The sequence below is a fragment of the Coptis chinensis genome, chromosome 9 (assembly GCF_015680905.1).
Source record: "Coptis chinensis isolate HL-2020 chromosome 9, ASM1568090v1, whole genome shotgun sequence".
In the NCBI taxonomy this organism is placed as follows: domain Eukaryota; kingdom Viridiplantae; phylum Streptophyta; class Magnoliopsida; order Ranunculales; family Ranunculaceae; genus Coptis; species Coptis chinensis.
The window spans coordinates 975066-999574 of record NC_141464.1 but is presented as its reverse complement, the minus strand read 5'-3'; the positions used below and the strand labels follow the sequence as shown (position 1 = coordinate 999574).

The following is a 24509-nucleotide window of genomic DNA, read 5'->3' as shown; positions in this document are numbered from 1 at the left end:
GTGTACTCTACTAATTGAGATGAATGAAAATTTCCAATCACTACCCTAGCCAGAGGATAACTGGCAATTTAGATGATCATCAAGTTTCATATTAATCAAAAGATGGTCGCGCGGCCCACACACTATCATGGGTTCCAAGATAATTGGCCCATGAAATTCGTCCATCACACTAATATTTATGTATAATTACTCAAATTGTGTAGGTAAAATACATTACACCAGGAATTATTGTGTAATTCCTAAACTGAGGCATGATCAGATATTTCTAATTGTTTATGGCATAAAGTCATAAACAGCATGTCAGAGTAGGTTATTGGGTGCAGCCGTTGAGGTAGATAGGTGTTTGAAAACTTTTTAGTTTGCTGTTGTTGATTTGTTGAAGAGTGGTAAACTTGCCACCTTTTTCATGATCCTCTTCTTTCAAACAACTTTGTTTATTTCCCCATATATAACATCTGAGGCTACTTCATGGATGTTAGATTTACATTAGCAGCAATGGCTTCGAAGACTAAGAATACATTTGAAAGAGAGTCAAACATTGGTCTAGAGGGTGAAGAGGAAGATGAGGAGGATGAGTTGTTCGAAATAAACTTGGAGTTGGTCAATCAGATTCCTCCTCCACAATGTTGCAAAGAAGGTTTTTCGATGAAAAGGAAGAATGTTCTTCTAGCTAATTGCCTTTTGCCTATTTCTGATGTTTCAAGTGCTGTGCCAACTAATTGTTGGAGAGAATCAACAGTGAGAAGTGCTTCAAGATGTGTTATGACGATTGCGCCATGGTCTATATATACAATTAATAAGGGATCCCCTTCCCTTAAACCTATATATGGAAAGTTGAATTGCGCGCAAACTATACCTTCATAAGCCTCTTCTATGATTATATATATTGATTGTGTCTTATGTAGTGTTGTGATGATCGGATCTCAACTGTTCTAATCAATCACATGAGAGTTGGTAAACATGAGAGTTCTCTAGATTGTTTTCCAGAAAAAAATCTATTTCCGAGAGAATCATGTTTTTAAACAATCTATACTCAATAAATTAGTAGAAATATTCGGTCAATTAAACATCCAAAGCAACCTTCATTGTTAGTGCAAGTTTCAATCTCTTTAGATCAAAATATCAAATCTTCAATGCGCATTTTTGTTTAGGAAATTTGTAACTAGTTTTCTCCTTCAATGAAGCCTCTGTACGTCCACATTTGAACAAATTTTCTTTTACAGCATTACTAATTTATCATCTAGAGATGTTATACAAGCAGATTGAATATCCTTCAGCTGAGACACTGAAACCTTTGTTTCGTCATTGCTAATATAGGATAGCATAGTAGGAATTGTTGAGGTTTAACACCGATACCAATCGATTTCCCACTACACAGATAACTCGTATTTGAACAGTAACAACTCCAGACAATTCTAAATATTCTCTACAACCAAACTAACATGTCCAACTCGTTAAACAACTATTAACAACAGATAATAATGTAAGGAGAAGAACAAACATACTACAATACAAAGATATATCGTGGTTCGGCTAATGGTACCTACTTCCACAAGAGTCAATCCTTTTATAAAGTGGGAAGGGAGATTACAATCACTCCTTTCAGTCTCTCACCTTACTAGATCAATTCTCTCTCTTTACAGGCTTGTATCTCTATAAAGGTTATCTCTCAATCTTGATTGCTTTCAAGATTGGGTTTCCTCTCTGTGTGCTATGTATTTTCATGTCTCTGCATGTGTTAGGTTTTGCCAAAAGCCCCTAACCTATATTGCAAACTTGCAGTTCCACAAAAATAGAATTCTTCTAAATTTAGACATGGGCGCGGACGCGCTTTGGGCAAGGCCAAAGTCGAGCGCGCTCGCCCTCGAAACACTGGAAGTTGTCCACGGCATGGGCACGTCTTGGCATCTTTGAGCAAGACCAAATTAAATTAGCCACTCAGGCCTTCTTCTTCACGCAGACTGAACTTCTTTTTCTCCTCATGTGAATGATAACTCCAACCGTAATAACGTTTCGGAACTCGGAAGGGCACATTGAAGATTATTAGATAGGCAAATGGGCAGTGCATTTTGGCCGCATTAAAAATCTTTAAAAACTAGGATTGTATCTGAATTTCACAGAATTGACTTTCCCTTGGTTTTGCTTTGCCTCGAACTGTGGCTCCATCAGCCATCACAGAACTCCTTGGTGTCTAGTATTGTGCGATTCGTGCGACAAACAAAAAAGATGGATAAAAGGGGAGTATTCTTTTGTCTGCGACGCACTCCCACAGTATGGTTCATGCATGATTCACTTTCATGTGAACGTAGATTAATTAGTCCTTCCACTGTCCCACTTGGCTCGACTCAAGTTGTTAAACTGTCTCTGTATTGGTATTCATGCTAGTATGTTATATGAACCATTGAGCTTACACGGCTTGGTTAAAAGCTCAAATAGTGGCTCGCTCGCTTACAGCACCGCTCCGACAAAACATGGTGGAAGATCTCTTACACTTTATTCGATTCCCCTTTTTTAAACAACCTTGATCGACTATGCCTTTCCTGCTGGTCAAGCTCACCCAAAAAAGCCAATGTATAAGACATGCCTACATACAGCAGTACAGCCTACCAAATGGTGTGAAATTGTGAATAACTGGATATAATTGAAATCGCTCAAACACGTGATCATAAGACCATTACTACACAAACAACAATCGATCTGTTACCTAATAATTCATTAAGATTACCAATTACCAACTAGACATTGAAGTGGACAAATATTCTCCATGAGGATCGAGTGATTACAAACACGTACCTGAGCTTTTACAAACACTTCGACTTCAGATTATGCCACTTTACCTAAATCTTGCCATTGAAGCAAATTCAGCTACTTCAAGTCGTCAACACCCTCATTTTCAGAAAACACCCACTAATAAATAAAGACAACTATGTAGCTTTATTATCTTCTTATCGTATCATCTGTGCTCAGTATCAAACTGCTCTCTAGGTGTTTCCTGCAACAACACTTTCTTAGAGTATTTTGTTACTGAGCACAAACTTAGATAAGCCTACTGCAATCATAGTACTTTCATATGGTGTTCATGTAAACTTAAATAGTATAATATATTGGAGATTGATCACTTGGATCTTCTTGAACCTGTTTCATCTTCGGACCCCGTAATACATTCCTTTTCTTCTTCAAAACTTTGATGACAAGGGTGTGGAGTATGTCCATTTCCAAATGATCTTATGTGATCCTTGAGTGATCTCTTATGTTTGAAATCAGAACCACATGTACAATACCACAGCTTGCCACAGTTCTTCTCATGCGTTCTCCAGTCTCCCTTTACCGCAAATAACTTGCCACACTTCCTACATGAAAATGGCTTAGCACCATGCTTTCTCTTGTAATGTGTTTGAAGAGTCCTAAAATCCGTCAATGGTTTTGCTCTAGGATGGTTGATGTTGTTCTTGCAACCATGAGCACAACAATAGCAAGGTAGCTTCTGTTAGGATATATATCAAGTTTCCTATCATATAATTACGTGATAGGAAACTTCTCATAGAATGGTATCAATCCCTTATTCTTCTCCTAGAATTATGGGATTTACTTGTAACAATTAGTCTATATAAACTCATGTAATGGTTTGTATGGATATACAAGAAATAATACTCTTACATGGTATCAGTATAGGTATCGATCCACTCTACAAACCCTACCCGCCATCTTCCTCGTTCTTTTTTTCGCTACCTACACACCATGTCTACACCTGAAAATGTACCAGTGAGAACGAGTAATGGTTATCAGGAAATATTATCCTTGTTAACCCCTGAACGCCTAGATGGCACGAACTACATTGAGTGGTCCTTAAATGCTCGAAATAAACTTCGAGGCCGGAAGCGCTGGGGATTCATCTCCGGAACTAAGGCTGCTCCAGTCGACACTTCCTCCCCTGAATATGAGGTTTGGGAGGACGACAACTGTATGATTAAATCATGGTTGCTTGATGCCATGACTAAGGATATCAGATCCTTGTTTCTCAGATTATCCAATTGCAAAAGAAATCGGGATATTTGCTAAGCTCGCCTACTCTGTCAGTCAAGATGCTTCCAAAGCATACCAATTGCATTGTGAGGTATTATCTATTCGTCAAAATGGTGGCACTGTTATTCAATATTTTGGGAAGTTATGCAAATTATGTCATGAATATGATGTCATTGATGACTGTATTATGGAGTGTCCCACTGATATTGGGCGATATACATCCAAGGTCAATTCCCAATGAGTGTATGCCTTTCTCACTGGTTTAGACTCTTACTTGGATGGGGTTCGCAGTCGCGTTCTTTCCACAGTCTCTCTCCCAAATCTTCAAACGACTTATGACATGATATGTGCTGAAGCCAACCGGCATGATGCTATGATGGGCAGTGCGGCACCTATGTATAGCGTCGCTATGGCTGCTCGCAGAAATTTATCTCGGCCTGACCTGAAGAAAGGAGGGCACAAATGTAGCCATTGTAATGGAGATAATCACGTTATTGAAACATGTTTCAAACTCCATGGCTACCCGGACTGGCATCCTAAGGGTAAGAAGGTATCTGGTACAAGTTCTACTTTCAAACATGTTGTTCCTCCAACCCTTCAATCGAGTGAACCTTCTGCAGGTTTGGTGGCATCAACTGGTATGTCCAAATCTGTTATTAGTTTTTCTACTTGTACTACGTCTAGCAATTGGATAATTGACACAGGTGCTACCGATCATCTGACATGCCTCATCTAACTTTAGCAAATTATTTGCATCTCATTCTAAACATGCCATTACTACTGCCAATGGCGCTTCAGTACCAATTGTTGGTATCGGTACAGTTATTTTACCTACTTCATTACCTATCTCTGATGTTCTATTTGTTCCTTCTCTTGCATGCAATTTGCTCTCGGTAAATAAATTTATCCAAGCTTATAATTGTGTTGGCTTGTTCTTTCCTACTCACTGTCTTTTTCAGAACTTCCATACCAAGGAGAGGATTGGCAGTGGTAAGCTGCGTGATGGATTGTACTATCTGGAAGGTGATGCTCCACCAGTTAATAAAAGCTTGGCACATGCAGTAAGTTCACAGAAATTGGAAGACAATATAGAGCAAATATGGCTGTGGCATAAGAGATTAGGTCATCCGTCACTTGGTTATCTTCGACGGCTTTTTCCTTCATTATTTATTGGCTGTAATATTTCGGATATGGTTTGTGAAACTTGTGCTCTGTCTAAAAGCCATCGTACTCATTTTCCTTCATCAACAACTAAAAGCATAACTCCTTTTTTATTGATACATTCAGATGTGTGGGGGCCATCTCCAGTATCTACCCCCACTGGATTAAAATGGTTTGTTTCATTTGTGGATGATTACACTAGAATGACTTGGGTATATTTGATAAATTCGTGTTCCTCTCCGCCACTCCAATTCCATCACCCATCAAATCCATGCCCCCAATACAGTAATTGTTGTTGTTGCCTCGAGAAGCTTAAATAAACCGGCCATTTTAGTTTCGGTTGGCCGGTTTATTGATCACCAAATTAACAAGACTGTTGAACCAGAGGACAGCCCCAGTACTCAAACACCTGCACTCTCTGACATTCGTAACAGACCAACCGACAAAAACTAAAATAGTCAGTGGAGCTGGACTTCCCGTCTGAGTTTAACCATAGCTTTTACTAGGACCCATTTGTTTTGTTTTTAAGGTGGTCCACTTTGAGACAAGTCAGTGGTGTAGATAGTCCTTCCCTTAATTTCCTGTAACAAGTTCTAACTGTTTAATCTTAGTTTTTTGTTTGTATTAACGCCTTTGATTTTCAATCTATTTTATTCGACTAATAGTCATAATTTTACAGGGGAGAATTCACCTTCCAGCAACTTCATGTGGATTTTACGCATCTTGAAGAAAGTTGTGGCAAATCTTTCCTCTCTATTTGAATCTGAAACATCTCATTATTTATTAAGTGAGTACAGTTTGCCTATCTTGTTTTAAAAAGCAAGTCTATCATTGTCTTGATTGTTATGTGATGCTCTTTGTGCATTTGTCATAATGATTTTGAAGTTGAATACTTTGATATATATATATATATACTTGTGTTGTATCCCTATATAGGTATTAGAGGCCAAGAGTGTGGGAATTTTAGAGAAAGCCACATTCAGAGTGCCCACATTGTGTGGACTTAAAGGCTAGAGCATCCTCCTGGTTCACTCGTAACCCAAATTTGAGTGGACTATTTTTTGTGATACCCCATGGTCCTCCCATTCTCCTATATTATGTACTCATAAGTCATAATCACTTCGCCTGAAACGACCTTTACAATCAATATTACCATGTTAATAGTTTTATGATATATATGTTGCGTAAGCAAGCAATGTTTAGAGTGTATTTGATTAAAACTGGTGAACATATTATAAATTATATATTTATTTTTATTGCAAATGTATTACATTAACGAAAATTAATTGCAGAAAGTTAGCAAATGACTTGAAATATAAAGAAGGAAAATACTCCATTACCAGTTTTGACCAGAAAAATTCCAACCTTAAGTTCTAGAAACAACTTGAGCTCTCCTGTGGCTGAAAGCAGTTTTCTCTCTATCTAATTTTCTTACTCTCTTTTCCCCCTCTTTTCTTTTTGAATTTTGAATGTGTAAGATAAAGTAGCTAGGTAGAAAATCCCACTGATATTATTTTTAGTTTTTAGGTTCCCTTGGTGCATATTTTTCCATCTTTCTGTCTTGTCTTTTCTTCACTTCCTGCTCTGTCTTTCAACTTCTTGAACACTGCTCTCCCTAACAATCATTCTGCTCTGGGTTCCTGGGAGTCTGGGGTGGTAGGATATGGAAGTGATACAAGGTGATGGGATGAAGGAAAATGAAGAGGAAAATCAGGAAAACACAAAACAAAAAATAGAAAAACTCCAAGCTGATATGAAAAATCTGTTCTGCTCAAAAGAAAAAAAAGTGGTTGCGATAGGATACAAGAACTCAGAGGTAGACCCAAAAGAGCACACGACCCTGATAGGGAAGTTGTTTGGGGGTAAACACATTCCTCTGCAAGTCTTTGCGGAGGAGGTACATAGAAATTGGCAAACAAAAGATCAGACAAGTTTAGAGATGATTGCAAAAGGAATGTACAAGATGGTGTTTGAAAATGGAGATGAATACAACTATGTTAGACAGAATGGGCCTTGGTTGATACAAGGTTTCATCCTGTCCATCAAGAAAGGAAAATATGTAGACCTCCTGGAAGATGATCGGAAGTTTGACAAAGTGGACTTCTGGATCCAGATATATGGACTTCCAAGAGATCGGATAAATGAAGAGAATATCAAAACCATTGGGATGAATCTAGGCAAAGTGAAGGGAGTTGATACTGGATGTTCATCGGAGTTTAAAACCCAAAGCCGGGGGGTAAGAGTGAGGATGGACATCAAGGAACGCTTACTTAAGGGAATAGATTTATGCACGGAGCTGGGGGAAATTATTCCAGTGACGTTCAAGTATGAAAAACTGGACATTTTTTGCTATTTCTGCAACTGCATAGGGCATGATTTGTACTATTGCAACCTAAGAGAGAAACTCTGTGTAGAGATGAGAAGCCTGGGGGGATCTCCTAGGGATATCAAAAATAATTTCTCCTTCCTCCAACGGGCCAATGTATTCTTTAATGGAGTAGCAGCTTCTTCTCCGGCAATTATTACCATTTCGGGGACGCCAAAAAAGCCTCGAGCTGATCAGATACCAGCTAAGGACAGGGGCTCATTAGGTAGACGTTCATGGCAAGGGACGGGGATCCCTGCTACACCGCCAAGAGCAGCCAAGGAGGGGGCTGGGGTGCTGACTAGGACAGAGGAGGTAGAGGAGCAACGGTCTGTTTGGACAGAAGTCAGAACGGTAGACTCAGGAATGGGGAAGGCAGAGTCAGTAGCCTTTGGGGAAGCAGACATGGCAGGCCAAAATGCAGAAATCCAGATGATGGAAGAATCGGAACAAGCCCAAAGGATCGATATGCCAGAAGCCCAGGCCCAAAAGTCTGAAAGGATAGAAGCCCAAGAAAGCAGCTGTGGGTCAGGACAAGGGATGGAACGGAAGGAACGAGCCTTAATTGTCTGGGTTTCGGCCTCTAGGGAGATGGATATGGACAATAGGAAAAAGTTTGAGGAGGATGGATTGGATAAGGCCCAAAGGGTTGGATTGGCATATCTGGGAGACAATAACATGAGAGACCTAGATCCTCTAGCTCTGAGAGAGGACTCCTTGGAAACAGAGAATAGAGCTGGAAATGAGCAGACTTTGCCGCTACCTAGCTTACCAGTCTCCAATACAATCATACCAAACACTGAGAAGACCAACAGAGATGAGTTATATCAATCCACTCCAACAGCTGGAAAAGCTCCACCTTTTTTCAAATTCTCTGGTTTACCTACACGTGGAAGGGGATTTAAGACGGTGGTGTCTCGAGGAAGGCGTCAAGGAGCACCCAAACAAAGAAAAGAGTTAGGAAGAGAGGATGAAGTAAGGAAAAAAAGAAAAAATTGCTCTAGATCTGGAAGTAAGGCAGAAATGGATGATAAAGAATGGACAGAGTATTGTCTGAGGAAGATAGCAAGAGAATCGAAACGAGCAAAAAGAGAAGCAGATGATCTAAGGGCCAGAGGGCTAGGACACTTACTTATCCCAGAAGAAGCCCCAGTGATTAGCATCTCAAGTGATTCTATGGTCTCAACTGAGCCATCTAACTCGGGAAGATCTCTGGACTCAACTAACCCATCTGACTTCTCAGGACATTCAATTCCGAAGATCGATCCCTTCGACGATTTACGTAATGGGAGGAAGACTATAATGATATAGAGGTTGGAAATGAGGAAAGGCCGAGGAAGTATCTATTGAAATGTGCACGGGGATCTTGCGCAAAGGCGGTATGGAAGGAGATGGGTATGTATCGAGGAAAGCATCTCGAAGGTGATGATTCCACAGCCAAAGCCTTTAGCAGTTGATGATTCCTCAGTGGTACACAAGAGATCTGTTAAGAGTAATCAACAGTATAAAGGGGAAAGTTCAAGGTAGCCAAATGGTAAGGAGGGGAGTTGTAGCACAGGTGGTGGATATATGGGAGTGGTAGGGCTGAGTCCGAAACAACAAGGGTTTGTTCTCTCCTCCGGGGTTCAAGCGGCCGCCCCACAACAAATGGCTCTCGCCACCATAATACAAGCACGAATTGCCGAGGAATAGGTTCCTCCGCGGCAATTCAAAATCTAAAGGACTTAATAGGGAAGTTTGATCCTGATATCATATGTCTGTCTGAAACAAAGGTGGGTGTAGATAAGATGAAAGGTATTAGTAGAATGGTCAAGTATAGGGGTTGTTTTTGTGTTCCAGCAGCTTGGTCGGGTGGGGGGCTTGCAACTATGGAAAGAAAGAAGGGGACCTGAAATCTTGGGAGCTACTAGGAATCAAGTGACAGTAAACTAAATAATTTTTTGCAATGCCTTGAAAACCTGTTTTTCTCTTTTGTATATGGTGAACCTGTTGCATGCAACAGACATCGGGTCTGGGCTGAACTTAGGGATGTGGCAACCCTGATCCCAGGACCTTGGTGTCTGTTTGGGGACTTCAATGTCATTACCTCGCTAAATGAAAAAATAGGGGGAAGAAGCATGTTTAATAACAGTATGGTTGAGTTCAATGGGTTGATAAATGACCTTGGGCTGATTGACCTAGGATTTAAAGGACCTATGTATACTTGGAGCAATAACAGAGCCCCCAACAGTCATATCCTAGAGAGACTTGATAGAGCTCTGGCTACTGATGCCTAGGTGGTCCTTTTTCCTAACATGCATGTGCACAATGTGGTTAATGCTAGCTCAGATCATCTGTCTATTATGATAAATCTCAGAGAAAAGGAGGAGAATAGAACCACACATGAAAAACCCTTTCGATTTTACAATATGTGGTTTACTGATAATGCATGCATGCCTGTTATTGAAACTGCCTGGAATTCTATTTATCATGATTTGCCTGACATTAATGTGCTCCTAAAACACAAGTTGACACAACAACATCTTACTATATGGAATAAGAAGGTGTTTGGTAACATCTTTACAAATCTGAAAAAAGTTAACAAGGAGCTAGAAGAGGTCCTAACTAAACCTTTCTCCCTAGCCAACTATGAGAGAGCAAAAGGACTTAAATCTGAGTTGCTTGAATGGTTGGTTAAGGAGGAAAGTTTCTGGAAACAGAAATTAACTATTCACTGGTTGAAGGATGGGGGAAAAAATACGAGGTTTTTCCATCTCTCCACCATTTTCAGAAGAAGGAAAAACAGCATTGATAGGCTGCAGAGGGGGGGGATGGAGTGAAGGAAGAGCTGAAGTGGGAGATAACATTAACTCCTACTTCCAAGCTTTTTTCAAATCAGGCCAACCCCATCAAAATGAAAGTATTCTCAATCTGTTCACTCCTTGTATCACGGAAAGGGAAAATGAGATGCTTACTGCCATCCCATCTTCTGAAGATATTAGGAGAGTTGTTAATAAGATGGGAAGCCTGAAGGCCCCTGGGCCAGATGGGTTCCAAGGGTGCTTTTACCAAAATACTTGGGAGATTGTGGGAAATAGTATTGTGGCTTTTGTGAAGGATTTCTTCCATAAGGGGGAGCTGAACCCTGCTTTTAATGAAACTTATATTGCTCTCATCCCTAAGATAAATAACCCGGAGGTTGTGGCACAATTTAGGCCTATAAGTCTCTGCAACTTTTGTTACAAAGTGATCTCTAAAATCCTTGCCAATAGACTCAAGCAACATCTAAATAAAATCATCTCTCCCTTCCAAGGGGCTTTCATCAAAGGTAGAAATATAGGAGATAACACTGGGTTAGCTTGTGAGCTTTTTCATCACATGAAAAACATGAAAGATAAAAAACATGGCTGGGTAGCGCTGAAGATGGATATGGCAAAAGCCTAAGATAGAGTGGAGTGGTCCCTGGTGGACACCATCTTTGATAGACTGGGCTTTAGTCAGAAGTGGAGAAATCTTATAAAACAATGCATATCCACTGTTTCTTTTCAAGTGCTTCTTAATGGGAGTCCTCTGAATAAGATAATCCCTGAAAGGGGCCTCAGACAGGGGGATCCCCTATCACCATATCTCTTTATCATCATGTCTGAGGCCCTTTCTAGGATGATTGCAAAAGCTGAGGCTGAGGAGAAAGTCCATGGGATTAAGATCCGGAGGGCTTCTCCTCCCATCTCCCATCTTCTGTATGCAGATGACCTGATCCTGTTTACCAGAGGAAATCTTGGGGATGGGGGGCATCTTAAAGATATCCTCCAAGACTATTGTGCTGCTTCTGGTCAGCTGATAAATTTTGACAAATCTAGCATTTTTTTCAGCAGAAACATCAAGTTTCGAAATAAAATAAAGCTAAAGAAGTTTTGGAAAATGAGGCTTTTTGATCCAAAAGTCAAATACTTGGGTATACCCATCATGCTATAAAAAAAAAAGGCTGAGGATTTTGACTTTTTAGTAGATAAGATCCATAAGAAAATAAAAGGTTGGAAGGCTAAAGTCCTTTCACAGGCTGGAAGGGCTACCCTGATCCAATCTGTGGTACAAGCTACTCCTCTCTATCCTATGTCTACCTATATGCTTCCCATGTCTACTTGCAACAAGATAGATAAAGCATGCAGAGAGTTTTTCTGGCATGGTGCTGAAAATTCTAACAGTGTCCATACATTTGGGTGGGACAAGTTATGTAAACCCAAACCTGAAGGAGGGTTGGGGTTTAGAAAGATGAGGGATATAAATGTAGCAATGCTAGCCAAGCTCCCTTGGAAAGTCTGCTACTGATCTTGAAATCGGTTTGGACAAAAACTCTTGCTAGTATCTATAGTAAAAACTGGATAGGGGATGTCTGGAAACCTCCTGGGTATGCCTCCTACTTTTGGAAAGGAATCCATAATACTTTCAATCTCATAAGTGGAGGGATAGTCTGGGGTATTCACAGTGGTAACTCTACCTCTCTTTTAGATGACCCTTGGGTGATATGCAATGGAAAACCTCAGACTCTGAGAGAGTTAGGGGTGGAGGATCCCAGACTAGAAGGCCTTCATGTGGCTGACCTTTTTCTGGAGGATAGAACTGGATGGGATGAGGCCAAGCTTCAAAGCTTCTTTCAGCCTTTCCTTGTGGCAAGAATCAAAGACATAATGATCAGACCTCTGGGTCTAGGAAAGGATAGGCTGAAATGGAGTGGAGAAAAGGCTGGGAGACTAACTGTGAAATCTGTATACAAGTACCTAGCCAAAGATAGTGGTGAAGGACAGAGCTCTAGTTTTAATACTAAAACAGTAAAGCTCCTTTGGAAAACCAAATTACCAGCCAACATTCAGATGTTCTTATGGAAAGCCTATATGAATGCCTTACCTATGGGAGATAGGTTGGCTTCTTGGAAGATGGAGGGGGACTTTTCTTGCCCCCTATGCAATACCAGTTTGGAGGCAGAAAACCATCTGTTTTTTGAATGTGATTGGACCAGAAAATTGTGGTTCACTTCAAGCTTGGGTTTAAGAATGGAGATTCAGGGTAGGAACAACACTAAGGATTGGATCTCCAAATTCGTAAGTTGGAGCAACAATAAGAGCCAACACATAGCTCAGGCAGGAGTTCAAGCTTGTTATCTCCTATACAACATCTGGAAAACTAGGAATGAAGCCAAATTTGAACAAAGGCTCCCTAATAGAGAAAGACTTCTCAGAAGGAGTGAGATGGAGGCATGCAACTGCTACAAGGGCTTTGCTACTACCAGAATGCAGAATGAGAACTCTCTCCCTTCTGAAAACTACTTAAATCAAAACTTTTTTGAGTTTGATTCATTGTTCCCTATTATTCCTAATGAGTGCATTAATATAAGATATGATGCTGCCTTTCAGGGTATGTCAGGAGAAGCAGCTGCTGGTACTATAGCTTGGGATTCAGAAGGAAAGGTAGTAGGGGCAGGTATTAGGAGATTCCGAGCAAAGTCTGCAGAGGAAGCAGAGATGGTGGCTGCTGAGGTGGCACTAGGACTTGCAAAGCTTCATGGGTGGACTGCTGTGTATATAGAAGGGGACTGCTTAGAAGTCACTAAGGCTCTTAATAGCCAGACATGCTCTTGGAAGTTTGAGAGTTTGAGAGATTATGTAGTAAAGTTAACCTCTAATTTTGCTTTCTGCAAGTTTAAGTGGATTTCTAGGAGGTCTAATGGAGAGGCACATTTGCTTGCACAATGGGCTTTCCATAAGCAGCAAATGGACCAGCTTCCTATGTGTATCTTGAAAGACAAGTTAACCCCTGTTCTGGTTTGATGGATAAGTAATATATATGGTATTATCAAAAAAAAAAAAAAAAAAAAAGTTTTGACCAGAGAAGAATTGTATGTTGTCCAAGATATTGATGTCATTATTGGGCCAATATGACTTCCATGCCATGATGTAGGATAGTTCTTCCAAGTCCAAGGAACCAAGCTTTCCTGAATAACCACACTCTTCTCCTTTTGCCAGCAAGCGAGCCACAACTTCTGCATTTGGAGTTCTCCCATACCTTTCTTCGAATAGCGGAAAAATTGTGTAACAGAAATCTTTGAGACATGCTTGCGCAAATTTTTATCTAATTTGCAATCTTGTGAAGGTTTCAATTACTTGAAAATATGATTTAGAGAGTGTGTCTCATTTGGAATCTTCTGTGAATTTTGTTGGATGGAAACCAGGATTTGAGAAGTAATCTCTATGAGATGTTTGCGTGCTCCATCGTTCCATCCCTTGTCTTGAAGTACAAAAGTTGTCTCAAAACTTGTACCAACTTGATTAGCTTTGTTTTTTAAGTGCACGTCTCACTAATTCAAGTACACTATCTTCCACAAAATCTTCTGTTACTGATTATGATGTTTCATCACTCGAATAATCACCCATACTGCTAGCTATTAAAAGCTTATAATTAGACTCGGTTGTGTTGATGAGTGAGATTTAGAATCCAGTTTGATTAGAAAGAAATTTTAGTTGGTTGCTGTGACAAATAAATAATAAGGCTTTGTATATGTGCAAGTTTGTGTTGGTGTTCACTGGGTGTGTTTATTTGGGATGGTCAACTATCCTGTGCTCTTACAATGCTTTTTCAAATGTGTTTTTTTTTGGTTTCGTCCACGTTGAAAGAGATAAGTGGGCGCAAACCAGAGACCAGTAAGTATTGAAATCAAGTGCTTGATTTGGATGCCCTTAACACACTCCATTGTCCACCCAATTGTTATGTGTGTGGGGTTCTTGATTGATAAGAGATGTCAATCCAAAGATGAAATTCATTTTATAGTTTTCTAATGATCTTTTAAAAGTCTGTATTTAATTCTTTTAATTTCGTCTTTTCTCTTTCTTGTTTGAGCAGCTCGTCCTGAATATGTTGAGATTGTTACTGATGGAGCTGCAATGATAAATAGTGTTTCCCACACTTATGCGTCTACTTTAGTTCCGTGTGGTGAACCGTGTAATATATCCAAATGTGAGCATGTGGTGAGGAAATCATTGCTTAGCATGGTTTGTCATCACGAATCTATGAAGTTGAAGTTTCTAACGGTTCGGCAAGAGCTCATAGCAAAAGGTAGTAGGTTTTTATATTTACTTCATTCCCCTTGCTTTTACTTTTTTGTGTCTTGGTCTTATGTTGTTATGCTATTTGACATCTTATTTAGGAAAACCCGTACATCTCGATGTGGAGTGTTATGATACACTTCTTTTCCTTGTTGCTTATATGCAAGAAATGGAGAGTGAGCTGAAAGAAGGAATAATGATGCTTTCAGAAAAGATGGACTTTGCCCGGGTGATATTTGAAGGGTCAAACGTGAATCAGAGACTTGATATATTTTACGAGAAACAAGGGAAATTGGTCGAGGAGTTGTTTAAGACTGTTTATTTGAAAAATGTAAATTTGTTTTCTGTCCTCAATACTTTCCAGTCAGAACTATCTAATGCAGTTATGGTGTTGAGAGGGTAGCTGATGAAGTTGTTTCGCAACGTCTTCGAAGTGGTTTGTGAGGAAACCCGAATATAAATATTTAGTGACATTTATAAATTATAATGTTTAGAGACCAGAAAATAATATTTATGTAAAGCCGATCATTGTTGTGGCCTTCGCCCAAGAAAAAAAGCAGCTTTTATTTTTGGTATATCTTAATTTAGTTTCCTATGTAATGAGTTTATATAAGCGATTAGTGCAAGCCAAGATTGGATGTGAATGAAAGAAAGGTTCTGAGGTTTTCAGTATCATATCGATGTTTCACATATAATTATAATGACTAGTTTGTATGCCCGTGTGACAGGCTATTTTGAAATTTTTCTTCATTAAAATCCAATAATCGGAAGCTTTAATAACCTGTTAATTGGGGTAGGGATCCCATTGGCTTAATTTAAAAGTGTAATAAATTCCCGTTTAAATAAATGAATTAATTTAGAGGTGTGACTAGATTTTGGACCCGGGCATATGTTTAGGATTTATTAAATATTTTGTGTGCTGGAAAGGTTTTACAAAATGTCTCACAAATTGATTATGGTGCATAAGTACTTGGAAACTAAGAGATCAAATTGAGATAGCCTATACACTTTGTGGTTTAGGATATTAATTCGTAATTTTCAAATGGAATTATCTTAAACTCGATCTAGCTTGTATAATAGTTTTCTTAGATTTATGGAGATTTAGCGGTAAATTTTTGAATCAGAATATATTTTTATTGAAAATAAACTGAAATATGTTAATGAGCAGCAATTATGGTGCATAAGTACTTGGAAACTAAGGGATCAAATTGAGATAGCCTCTTCACTTTGTGGTTTAGGATATTAATCCATAAGTTTCAAATGGAATTATCTTAAACTCGATCTAGCTTGTATAATAGTTTTATTAGATTTATGGTGATTTAGCGGTAAATTATCACTGCTCGGCTTACGTACTAACGTGTACAAATTACTAAAATATCCATCAAATCACTAAAATAGATTGATTATTTCCATATCCTCAAAAAATACACTACTCCCACTTGAAAAGATTTATCATATGAACGTGTTCTACGATGAATTGATGAATACAAAAAAAATTCTCTTTCAAGAAAATACATTCACCTACTTAGAATACTCCCCCAAAGTATTTTCTCTTTTTGTAGGTGATTGTTTGTATATATGCAAAATATATTTATTCAATTCCAACATGAATAACAGAGAAGATCATGTCGTTCTATGTCTTTCGTCAATATGAACATGTCAAAGTGTTAACATAAGATTGGGTGGGTAAAATGAGTAATGACCATTAATTTTTAGATTTTAACAATTTAATAATCAAATGGATGGAAGAAAAGTGTGACTTTCAAATAACATTCCCTTTCCAAACTTGAAGCTTCTAACACACACCTTGAACTTACAAGAAAATGCTCAAATATTCCATCTTATTCCACCTTTTTCCTTATTTCTTATAGTAGATTTATCTATTCTCAATGTTTCTGCAAGCACATTACAAAACAAAGTTTGGATGAAGAAATAGTACTACAAAGTTCTTCTAATATTGCACTAATATTGAAAGGATTAAGTTTGATGGTATCAATAAAGTGCCACAAAAATAAGTATAACAATAATTCACATAAACACTTTTTACTCTTTTGGACCAAAGAATTGTCATCCATCAATTATCAGTAGAACACTCGTAAGAATTTTTAAGTTCCGATATATTTTACTCAAAAATTATTAAAATTCCTTCAACCAAAAAATATTTAGGCAGCTCTCTTTGTAACCAAAGTTTGTTGCGTATCGAATACAGGTTGTTGAGGTATTGCAAGTTCAACTGTAGTTCCATCGCTTTGAAATGCTCATCACAATGTAAATTCAATAATAACTTTCTTATGCAATACCAAGAGTATCTCATATAGGATATCTTATTATTATACAACTTGGCAAGATCCTACTCCATGATGATATGGACATTCTATAAGCATCCACACCTGTAAGGGATTTTCTGAGTATCCTACAGTCCTCCTCTGTGCTGTGTGATGAAAAACTTTGGGGATAGAAAAGAGGGATGAGATGAGTTGATTGAATAATCAGGGTTGAACCGCTTGGCGGCTGCCTATGTATCTTCCTATTTGTTTAGAAGAATTAAACCCTATCTTGCGTAGTTCCTAAGAGTAGATTCCAATTGTTTATATAGGAGGAGTCTTAGGAGTCTTGGGTTTTGGGCTAACCTCACTGCTCGTGAGTCCCCCCCCCCGTACTTGGATTCTACTATCCTATTAGGAATCCTCTTCTTTGGGAAGTCAGAACCTGGACCATATCCTAGAAGAGATAGGTTTCCTTTAGATCACAATAACCCATCATGTACGGGAAGATTAGGCCTAAAGGATAACTTCTTAGAGATATGTCGTCATCTTAAGTCCTTCCTTATCATCAAAGATTGCCTTCTTCAGTTTCCTTCTGTTCAGGAACTGCCTTTATCAGTTCCTAACGACTTGAAGAACTGGCATGTTCAGAGGCGGGTCGTCACGTGACTAGCACATGCTTGCGACACACTCGTGATAAACACGAGATAACTTATTCCCAGAACTAATCCGATGGTCCTCGTCTTATTCCAGGTATCCATAGTCTTAGGTCATTTTCCATACACGTATCATCTAATCAATGACGAGAAAGCCCCCTTACAGATGCCCCCTCTCGTGCCATCTAGCACGTGGGTGCTTGAAGCGACACTGCTTTTGGCGCGAGAATCTTTTTCATAAACAGTAGTTGGAACTGCTTACGGACTCACCTAATTAAGGCTCTGAAAAGACGGCTCCAGCAGACACGCTGTTTCCCCAAAAAGGTAATGATGGCAGTTCCATCCCGGAAAGGCGCAATGCTTGGGCTATTCGTAACCGTCCATAGCATCTGTATATAAAGTGACTTAGAGAGAGAAGGTTCCTCATCTCTTCTGCTAGCTTTCTCTGCATACAAACCTTCTGTTCTCCTACTAAGTTTTAACTAAAAATTCAAACTTTCTTCCCTTTCTGACCATGACGAACCCAAATTGGTCACTTATCAACTTTGGGGATCTCTTTTCCCTAAAACTGATTAGAGAGAGATTTCGCATCCCTGCCAATATTGGGCTTGAGTGGGGGAGATTATCTGACGAGTTGGCCTACAAGGAGGTTGCGCTCGTCACCATTGGTAAACTCAGGGCGTGTCTCACTCTTCCTCTCCACCCATTGTTAAGGGAGTGTCTGATCCACTTTAATCTTGCCCTTGGTCAAGCGGTGCCCATGTTTTACAGAACTATCATGTACTCTGCCATACTGGCAAAGAGGCATGGATTCGTCTTGAACAGATGGGTGTTTGGGTATTGGGTGATGAGTGGGACCTTCGTCCTCAAGATGCTCATGGCAAACCAGTGGGGATTCCTGTTCCCAGAAAACATACTCATGCACCGACCAGTAAGCATACTTTCTCATGAATTTACAAATCCTCCATAAGTGCTTTCAACTAATTTTTCTTGTTACTATCCCTTAGGTGACTCTTCCCCAAGGAACCAACTTACCGCAACTGATGCTGCTACTGTGGATTTCATCAACAAGATCTCCAAAGATCAGAGGATGCCCTAGGTGGTAGTTCCTGATCCCACCCATCTCCTTGAGTATTTCAACGTGTCTGCTGAAGAACTGCTGGCACTTGCTCCTGGCTTTTCTCCATTTGGGGTTAACACTGTGAACACTAGGCGCACAATACTCCCTCCTCCTGTAGATCAAGATGCTGGTCTTCTTCCTCCTCCAGGTCAGGACGAATCTTCTCTTAACACTAGAAGAAAGGGGAACCGTAAAGAGAAGAGTTATGTTGTGACTTCTAGTGATGCTGCCACATCGAGTACAGTTCAGGAGCCTGATGTCAGTGATGATTATATAATCACTGGTGGGAGGGGCCCTAAACTACCGCACAGACTTCTGGCGGCTAGTAATTTTAAGAGGGAAGTACGCGCTTCCAACCGCTCAAAGTCAAAGAGACCTGATTCTGCTCTCGTCCTTGGTGCTGCACCCTCAAGTAAGAGAACCAAATTTCGTCCTCTAACTGTGGATGAAGAGACACCTTTTAAGGCTCCTGTGAACGTTCCAAGTAAGTTTTATGAAAAAGTTACTACACCACTACCAGTTCCAGACCCTCTCCTAGGTTCTGATGAAGTTGTTTTGTAGTCTACGAAGTGGTTTGTGATGAAACCCGAATATAAATATTTAGTGATGATATAAATACTAGCAAAATCGGTAAAACCTTTAGGTGATGATACCAGAGGTCTGGGGCTTGAACCCAACCAGCATCAAAGAGTTACTTATCTCATTTAAAACAGGTTTACAAAAAAAAAAATAAAAAAAAAATAAAAAAAATAGTGAAATTTATAATGTTTAGAGACCCTAAAAATATTTATGTAAAAGTCGATCATTGTTGTGGCCTTGGCCCAGGATCTTTTAGGCTTCACAAAAAGCCAGCTTTATTTTTGGTATATCTTAATTTAGTTTTCTATGTAATGAGTTTAAAACTTTAAATAAGGGATTAGTGCAAGCCAAGATTGGATGTGAATGAAAGAAAGGCTATGAGGTTTTCAGTATCATATCGATGTTTCACATATACTTATAATGACTAGTTTGTATGCCTGTGTATATGCACAGGCTAATTTGAATTTTTTCTTGATTAAAATTTGTTAACCGGAAGCTTTAATAACCCATTAATAGGGGTAGGGATCCCATTGGCTTAATTTAAAAGTGTAATAAATTTTTGTTTAAATAAATGAATTAATTTAGAGGTGTGATTTCCGTTTTGAATAGAAGTGAAATTCCCGTTTATTTTAGATGTGCGACTCGTTTAGTAGGACTCCCCTTTAATTTAGAAGTGCTAGAATCATAGATAGAGCATACACAATTTAACCGTTGTCAATTCTCAATTACGAATCTATATCTACATCTTAATATTAAAGCTCCCACAAGGGGTTTTTTCGAGCTCTATTAAAATTCGACGTTATCTCCTATTAAAACGGGAATTTCTCTCCTATTTGAAAAACAGGATTTTTTTTTTTACAACGAAAATTCCTTTCCTATTATAATGGGAATTCATTTCCTATTAAAACAAATTCTAACACTTCTAATTAAAGCAGGAATCATTCTCCTATTAAAATAGAAATTCCTCCCCTTTTGAAAAGGAAAAATCTAACATATCTAATTAAAACGGAAATTATTCTCCTATTAAAACATGATCTCTCTTCCAATTAAAAAAAAAGGGTTTTAAAACTTAATTAAAACTTAATTTAAAACAATTTGTTAGAAAATTAAAATGGGTTAGCGACTAAAACGGTAGTCCCAATTTTCTAAAAAAAATCTAAATGTTTTCAAAAGAGCCGGTGTGTATGCACGGGCCTACAAGCTAATCTTAATATTAAAGCTCCCACAAGGTGTATTTTTTGAGCTCTATTAAAATTCCACGTCATCTCCTATTAAAACGGGAATTTCTCTCCTATTTGAAAAACGGGAATCCTTTTATACAACGGAAATTTCTCTCCTATTTGAAAAATGGGAATCCTTTTATACAACGAGAATTTCTCTCCTATTATAATAGGAATTTCTCTTCTATTATAACGGAAATTCCTCTCGTATTAAAACAAATTTTAGCACTTCTAATTAAAGCGGAAATCATTCTCCTATTAAAATGGGAATTCCTCCCCTATTGAAAAGGGAAAATCTAGCATATCTAATTAAAACAGGAGTTATTCTCATATTAAAACATGATCTCTCTCCCAATTGAAAAAAATGGGTTTTTAAAACTTAATTAAAACAATTTGTTAGAAAATTAAAAAGGGCTAGCGACTAAAATGGTAGTTCCAATTTTCTAAAAAAAATCTAAATATTTTCAAAAGAGCCGGTGCGTATGCACGGGCCTACAAGCTAGTCTTAATATTAAAGCTTGCACAAAGGGTATATTTCGAGCTCTATTAAAATTCCACGTCATCTCCTAATGAGAATTCCTCATTCTTTCCCTATTAGAAAGAGAAATTCTAGCACTTTCAATTAAAATGGAAATTCCTTTCTGAATGAAAATGAAAAATCTAGCACATCTAATTAAAGCGGGAATCCTTCTCCTATTAAAACGGGAATCACACTTCTAAACTAAGTCAAACTATTAAAACGGGATCCCTCTCCCAATTAAAAAATAGGTTTTTAAAACTTAATTAAACCAATTTGTTAGGAAATTAAAACGGATTAACGATGAAAACAGGAATCACGATTTGTTAAAAATTTCTGTATGTATAGTTATGATTGTTGAGCAAGTTTTCAAAAGAGCTGGTGGTGTATGCACGACCTACTTTCTAGTATTATATTACAACTTGCTAGAAGTAATGGAAAGTATTCACAAAATAGTATGCAAAAAACTCAAATCCTCTAAGTGTGATTACCATAAAAGCCTCCATCTATACATGGAATTATCAACAAATTATTTACGTAATGCCATTAGTAATGCCATTAAACTGCTCCGTTTTTTGTCCAATTCGGCATCTGATTTAATACTACTGTAATAAAAAAAAATCAAGAATAATATATAACTTAAAATCTAAAATAAGTAATGAAGATAATATCTGATTCGATATGGGTAGAAATTATAGGCTGTGTCAAGTATGCAACTGGATAAAATGTGCATTAAACTTCCTTTACTAAAAAAAATTAAAAAGTGATTTTATTTTTCAGGGAGTGACTCTCAAGGACAAAAATGCCAAAAAAGTAACTCTCAAGGACACCTTTTTATTTTTGTAACTCTCAAGGACCAGGTAGATGAAAGTTCAAGTATACCCTTGACACAAAATAAAAAACGGATCGGGTAGATGAAATGTCAAGTATACCCCTGACGCGAAATAATTAACGGCCCGGCCCAGACGAAACGACCTAGTGTATTTAGTATGAACATTGAATGTTCATAGTTTTTGGGTATGAACATTGATTGGGTATGAACATTCAATGTTCATAGTCCTTTGGGTATGAACATTCAATGTTCACAGTCCTTGGGTATGAATATTGATTGGGTATGAACATTCAATGTTCATAGGTCATAGTCCTTAGATATGAACATTCAATGTTCACAGTCCTTGGGTATGAATATTGATTGGGTATGAACATTCAATGTTCATAGTCTTTTAGGTATGAACATATATTCATAGTCCTTGGATATGAACATTGAATGTTCACTATGAACATTCAATGTTCACTATGAACCTTCAATGTTCATAGTGAACATTCAATGTTCATAGTCCTTGGGTATGAACATTGATTGGGTATGAACATTCAATGTTCATAATCCTTTGGGTATGAACATTCGATGTTCATAGTCCTTGGTCCTTTGGGTATGAACATTCAATGTTTATAGTCTTTGGGTATGAACATTGATTGGGTATGAACATTGAATGTTCATAGTCCTTTTGGTATGAACATTCAATGTTCACTATGAACATTCAATGTTCATAGTCCTTTGGGTATGAACATTCGATGTTCATAGTGAACATTCAATGTTCATAGTCCTTTGGGAATGAACATTCAATGTCCACAGTCCTTGGGTATGAATATTGATTGGGTATGAACATTCAATGTTCATAGTCCTTTGGGTATGAACATTCGATATTCATAGTCCTTGGATATGAACATTCAATGTTCATAGTGAACATTCAATGTTCATAGTCCTTTGAGTATGAACATTCAATGTTCACAATCCTTGCGAATGAATATTGATTGGGTATGAATATTCAATGTTCATAGTCTTTTAGGTATGAACATTCGATGTTCATAGTCCTTGGATATGAACATTCGATGTTCATAGTCCTTGGTCCTTTGGATATGAACATTCAATGTTTATAGTCTTTGGGTATGAACATTGATTGGGTATGAACATTGAATGTTCATAGTCCTTTTGGTATGAACATTCAATGTTCACTATAAACATTCAATGTTCATAGTCCTTTGGGTATGAACATTCAATGTTCATACATCAATATATTGTATAAGGTACATTCACCTATTTGGATATGAACAATCATTGTTCATACACCAGCAGAATGTATGAACACTCATTGTTCATAGTAAAATGACAGAAAGGGTAAAATTGGAAAATATTTATTTTAAATCTGGGCCATTTGTCCTTGAGGGTTATTTTCACGAAAGGATATAACTGGCATTTAAAAAAAGTAAAATGTCCGGGACAATTTATTTTGTCCTTGAGGGTTACAAAATTTTAAATCGTGGGTTCGTGAGTTACTAATTGCTAGAATTTGTCTTTGTGAGTTACTCACCAAAAACCGTGTCGTCTAGACTTCATTTTCTCCAAAATTGGGTGTTAGGCCCAATTTCTTGTTTATTTTTAACTGTCGAAGCATCGCAAAAGTTCAATAAAAATAAGCTAACTTGTGCAATTATAGGTTGTTTCATTCTCGCTTAAAAATATTACACCAAGGGTCATGCTCTTTTATGACATTTACATCAAATGATGAAATGCTTCTCCAAGTACTCTTTATTAATTTCTTGTACAAAATAAAACTGGTCAAGTAACAAGCAAACTCCTATCACTGCTATCCTCTTCAAGGCAAGCACTTACATCACCAAGAACAACCAACCACTTAGCAGGAGTACCAATTGGCCCAACATAGGCTCAGATTGGTCTTATATATCTACAAATGCATTTTGGGTGAACAATTATACCGAAGTAGGCCTTGGTTTTGCTTTATGGAACTCTGCTGGTGTATGCATTGCTGCAGGACATGACAGGGTTAGAGCTGGGGACGCAGAAGAGGCTAAAACCAGGCTATCCTTGAAGGAATGAAGTTAGCACAACGGTTGCAAATCAATAAAGTATCAATATTGTCAGACTGTCAAACCCTTGTTGTTGTTTTGGAGCGTAGAGGGACAATGCTTCTTGGGGAGCAGCGTCTATAGCTCATGATATATACTCTTTATTATCTAAATTTGTTGAGTGTAACATTTACTATGTTAGTAGGACCTTGAACTTTGTTGCCCATAGTTTAGCTTTTAGAGGTAGATGAGCCCCTCCATACTTTTGTCTGGACCCTGTTTCAGCACGGTCTTTAGTTGAGTTGTCATCGAGTCTGTAATTTTGTAATCTAAGGGAGTCGGCCCCTTTTTAAGGGCTAACTCCCTTTTGCTAAAAAAAAAAGATAAAACCGGTCATACATACAGTTCTATGAAGCATGTACATTGACGTGGACACAGACATCGATGCAACGACACATGCATATCTTAAAAAAGTAAGACACATATATTAAAAAAAACGTTAAAATTTATTTGTATATTTATGTAACGTCGGGTTTAGGGTCATATATCACAATATATCAAGATTCAAAACCACAAGAACAATAAAAACTTAAAAGAAGTGGTTGTTGGGGCGAGAGACTTTACAGATTTTTGAAGGCGATTTATGAAGTCTTTTTAGTTGTT

General features: G+C 38.1%; 2 protein-coding genes across 3 annotated transcripts; both read left to right on the top strand.

Moving 5' to 3' along the window:
• The first annotated feature begins 3738 nt into the window (after window positions 1–3738).
• LOC147474333 (uncharacterized) lies at window positions 3739–4264 on the top strand. The gene is made up of 2 exons (XM_086583526.1): window positions 3739–3961; window positions 4023–4264. Exons 1-2 carry the CDS (start codon window positions 3739–3741, stop codon window positions 4262–4264), a joined length of 465 nt encoding a protein of 154 aa, XP_086439652.1.
• Window positions 4265–5425: 1161 nt separating this feature from the next.
• Window positions 5426–15174, top strand: LOC147474332 (uncharacterized). Of its 2 annotated transcripts, none has more exons than XM_086583439.1 (4): window positions 5426–5732; window positions 5864–5971; window positions 14423–14635; window positions 14727–15174. In XM_086583439.1, the coding sequence occupies exons 2-4, from the start codon at window positions 5890–5892 to the stop codon at window positions 15026–15028; spliced, it is 597 nt and encodes a 198-aa protein (XP_086439565.1). In that variant the 5' UTR covers window positions 5426–5732; window positions 5864–5889; the 3' UTR covers window positions 15029–15174. The 2 variants fall into 2 exon arrangements, with proteins under 2 accessions (XP_086439565.1, XP_086439566.1); XM_086583440.1 differs by having other exon boundaries at window positions 5426–5767.
• The last annotated feature ends 9335 nt before the right edge of the window (window positions 15175–24509 follow it).

Bases quoted from the DNA above. Each gene is read 5' to 3' on its own strand.
- LOC147474333 (XM_086583526.1), top strand. From the start codon at position 3,739: ATGTCTACACCTGAAAATGTACCAGTGAGAACGAGTAATGGTTATCAG. The intron at 3,962-4,022 runs GTATGATTAAAT...CTTGTTTCTCAG, and splicing joins GGTTTGGGAGGACGACAACT to ATTATCCAATTGCAAAAGAA.
- LOC147474332 (XM_086583439.1), top strand. From the start codon at position 5,890: ATGTGGATTTTACGCATCTTGAAGAAAGTTGTGGCAAATCTTTCCTCT. The intron at 5,972-14,422 runs GTGAGTACAGTT...TTGTTTGAGCAG, and splicing joins AACATCTCATTATTTATTAA to CTCGTCCTGAATATGTTGAG. The intron at 14,636-14,726 runs GTAGTAGGTTTT...CATCTTATTTAG, and splicing joins GCAAGAGCTCATAGCAAAAG to GAAAACCCGTACATCTCGAT.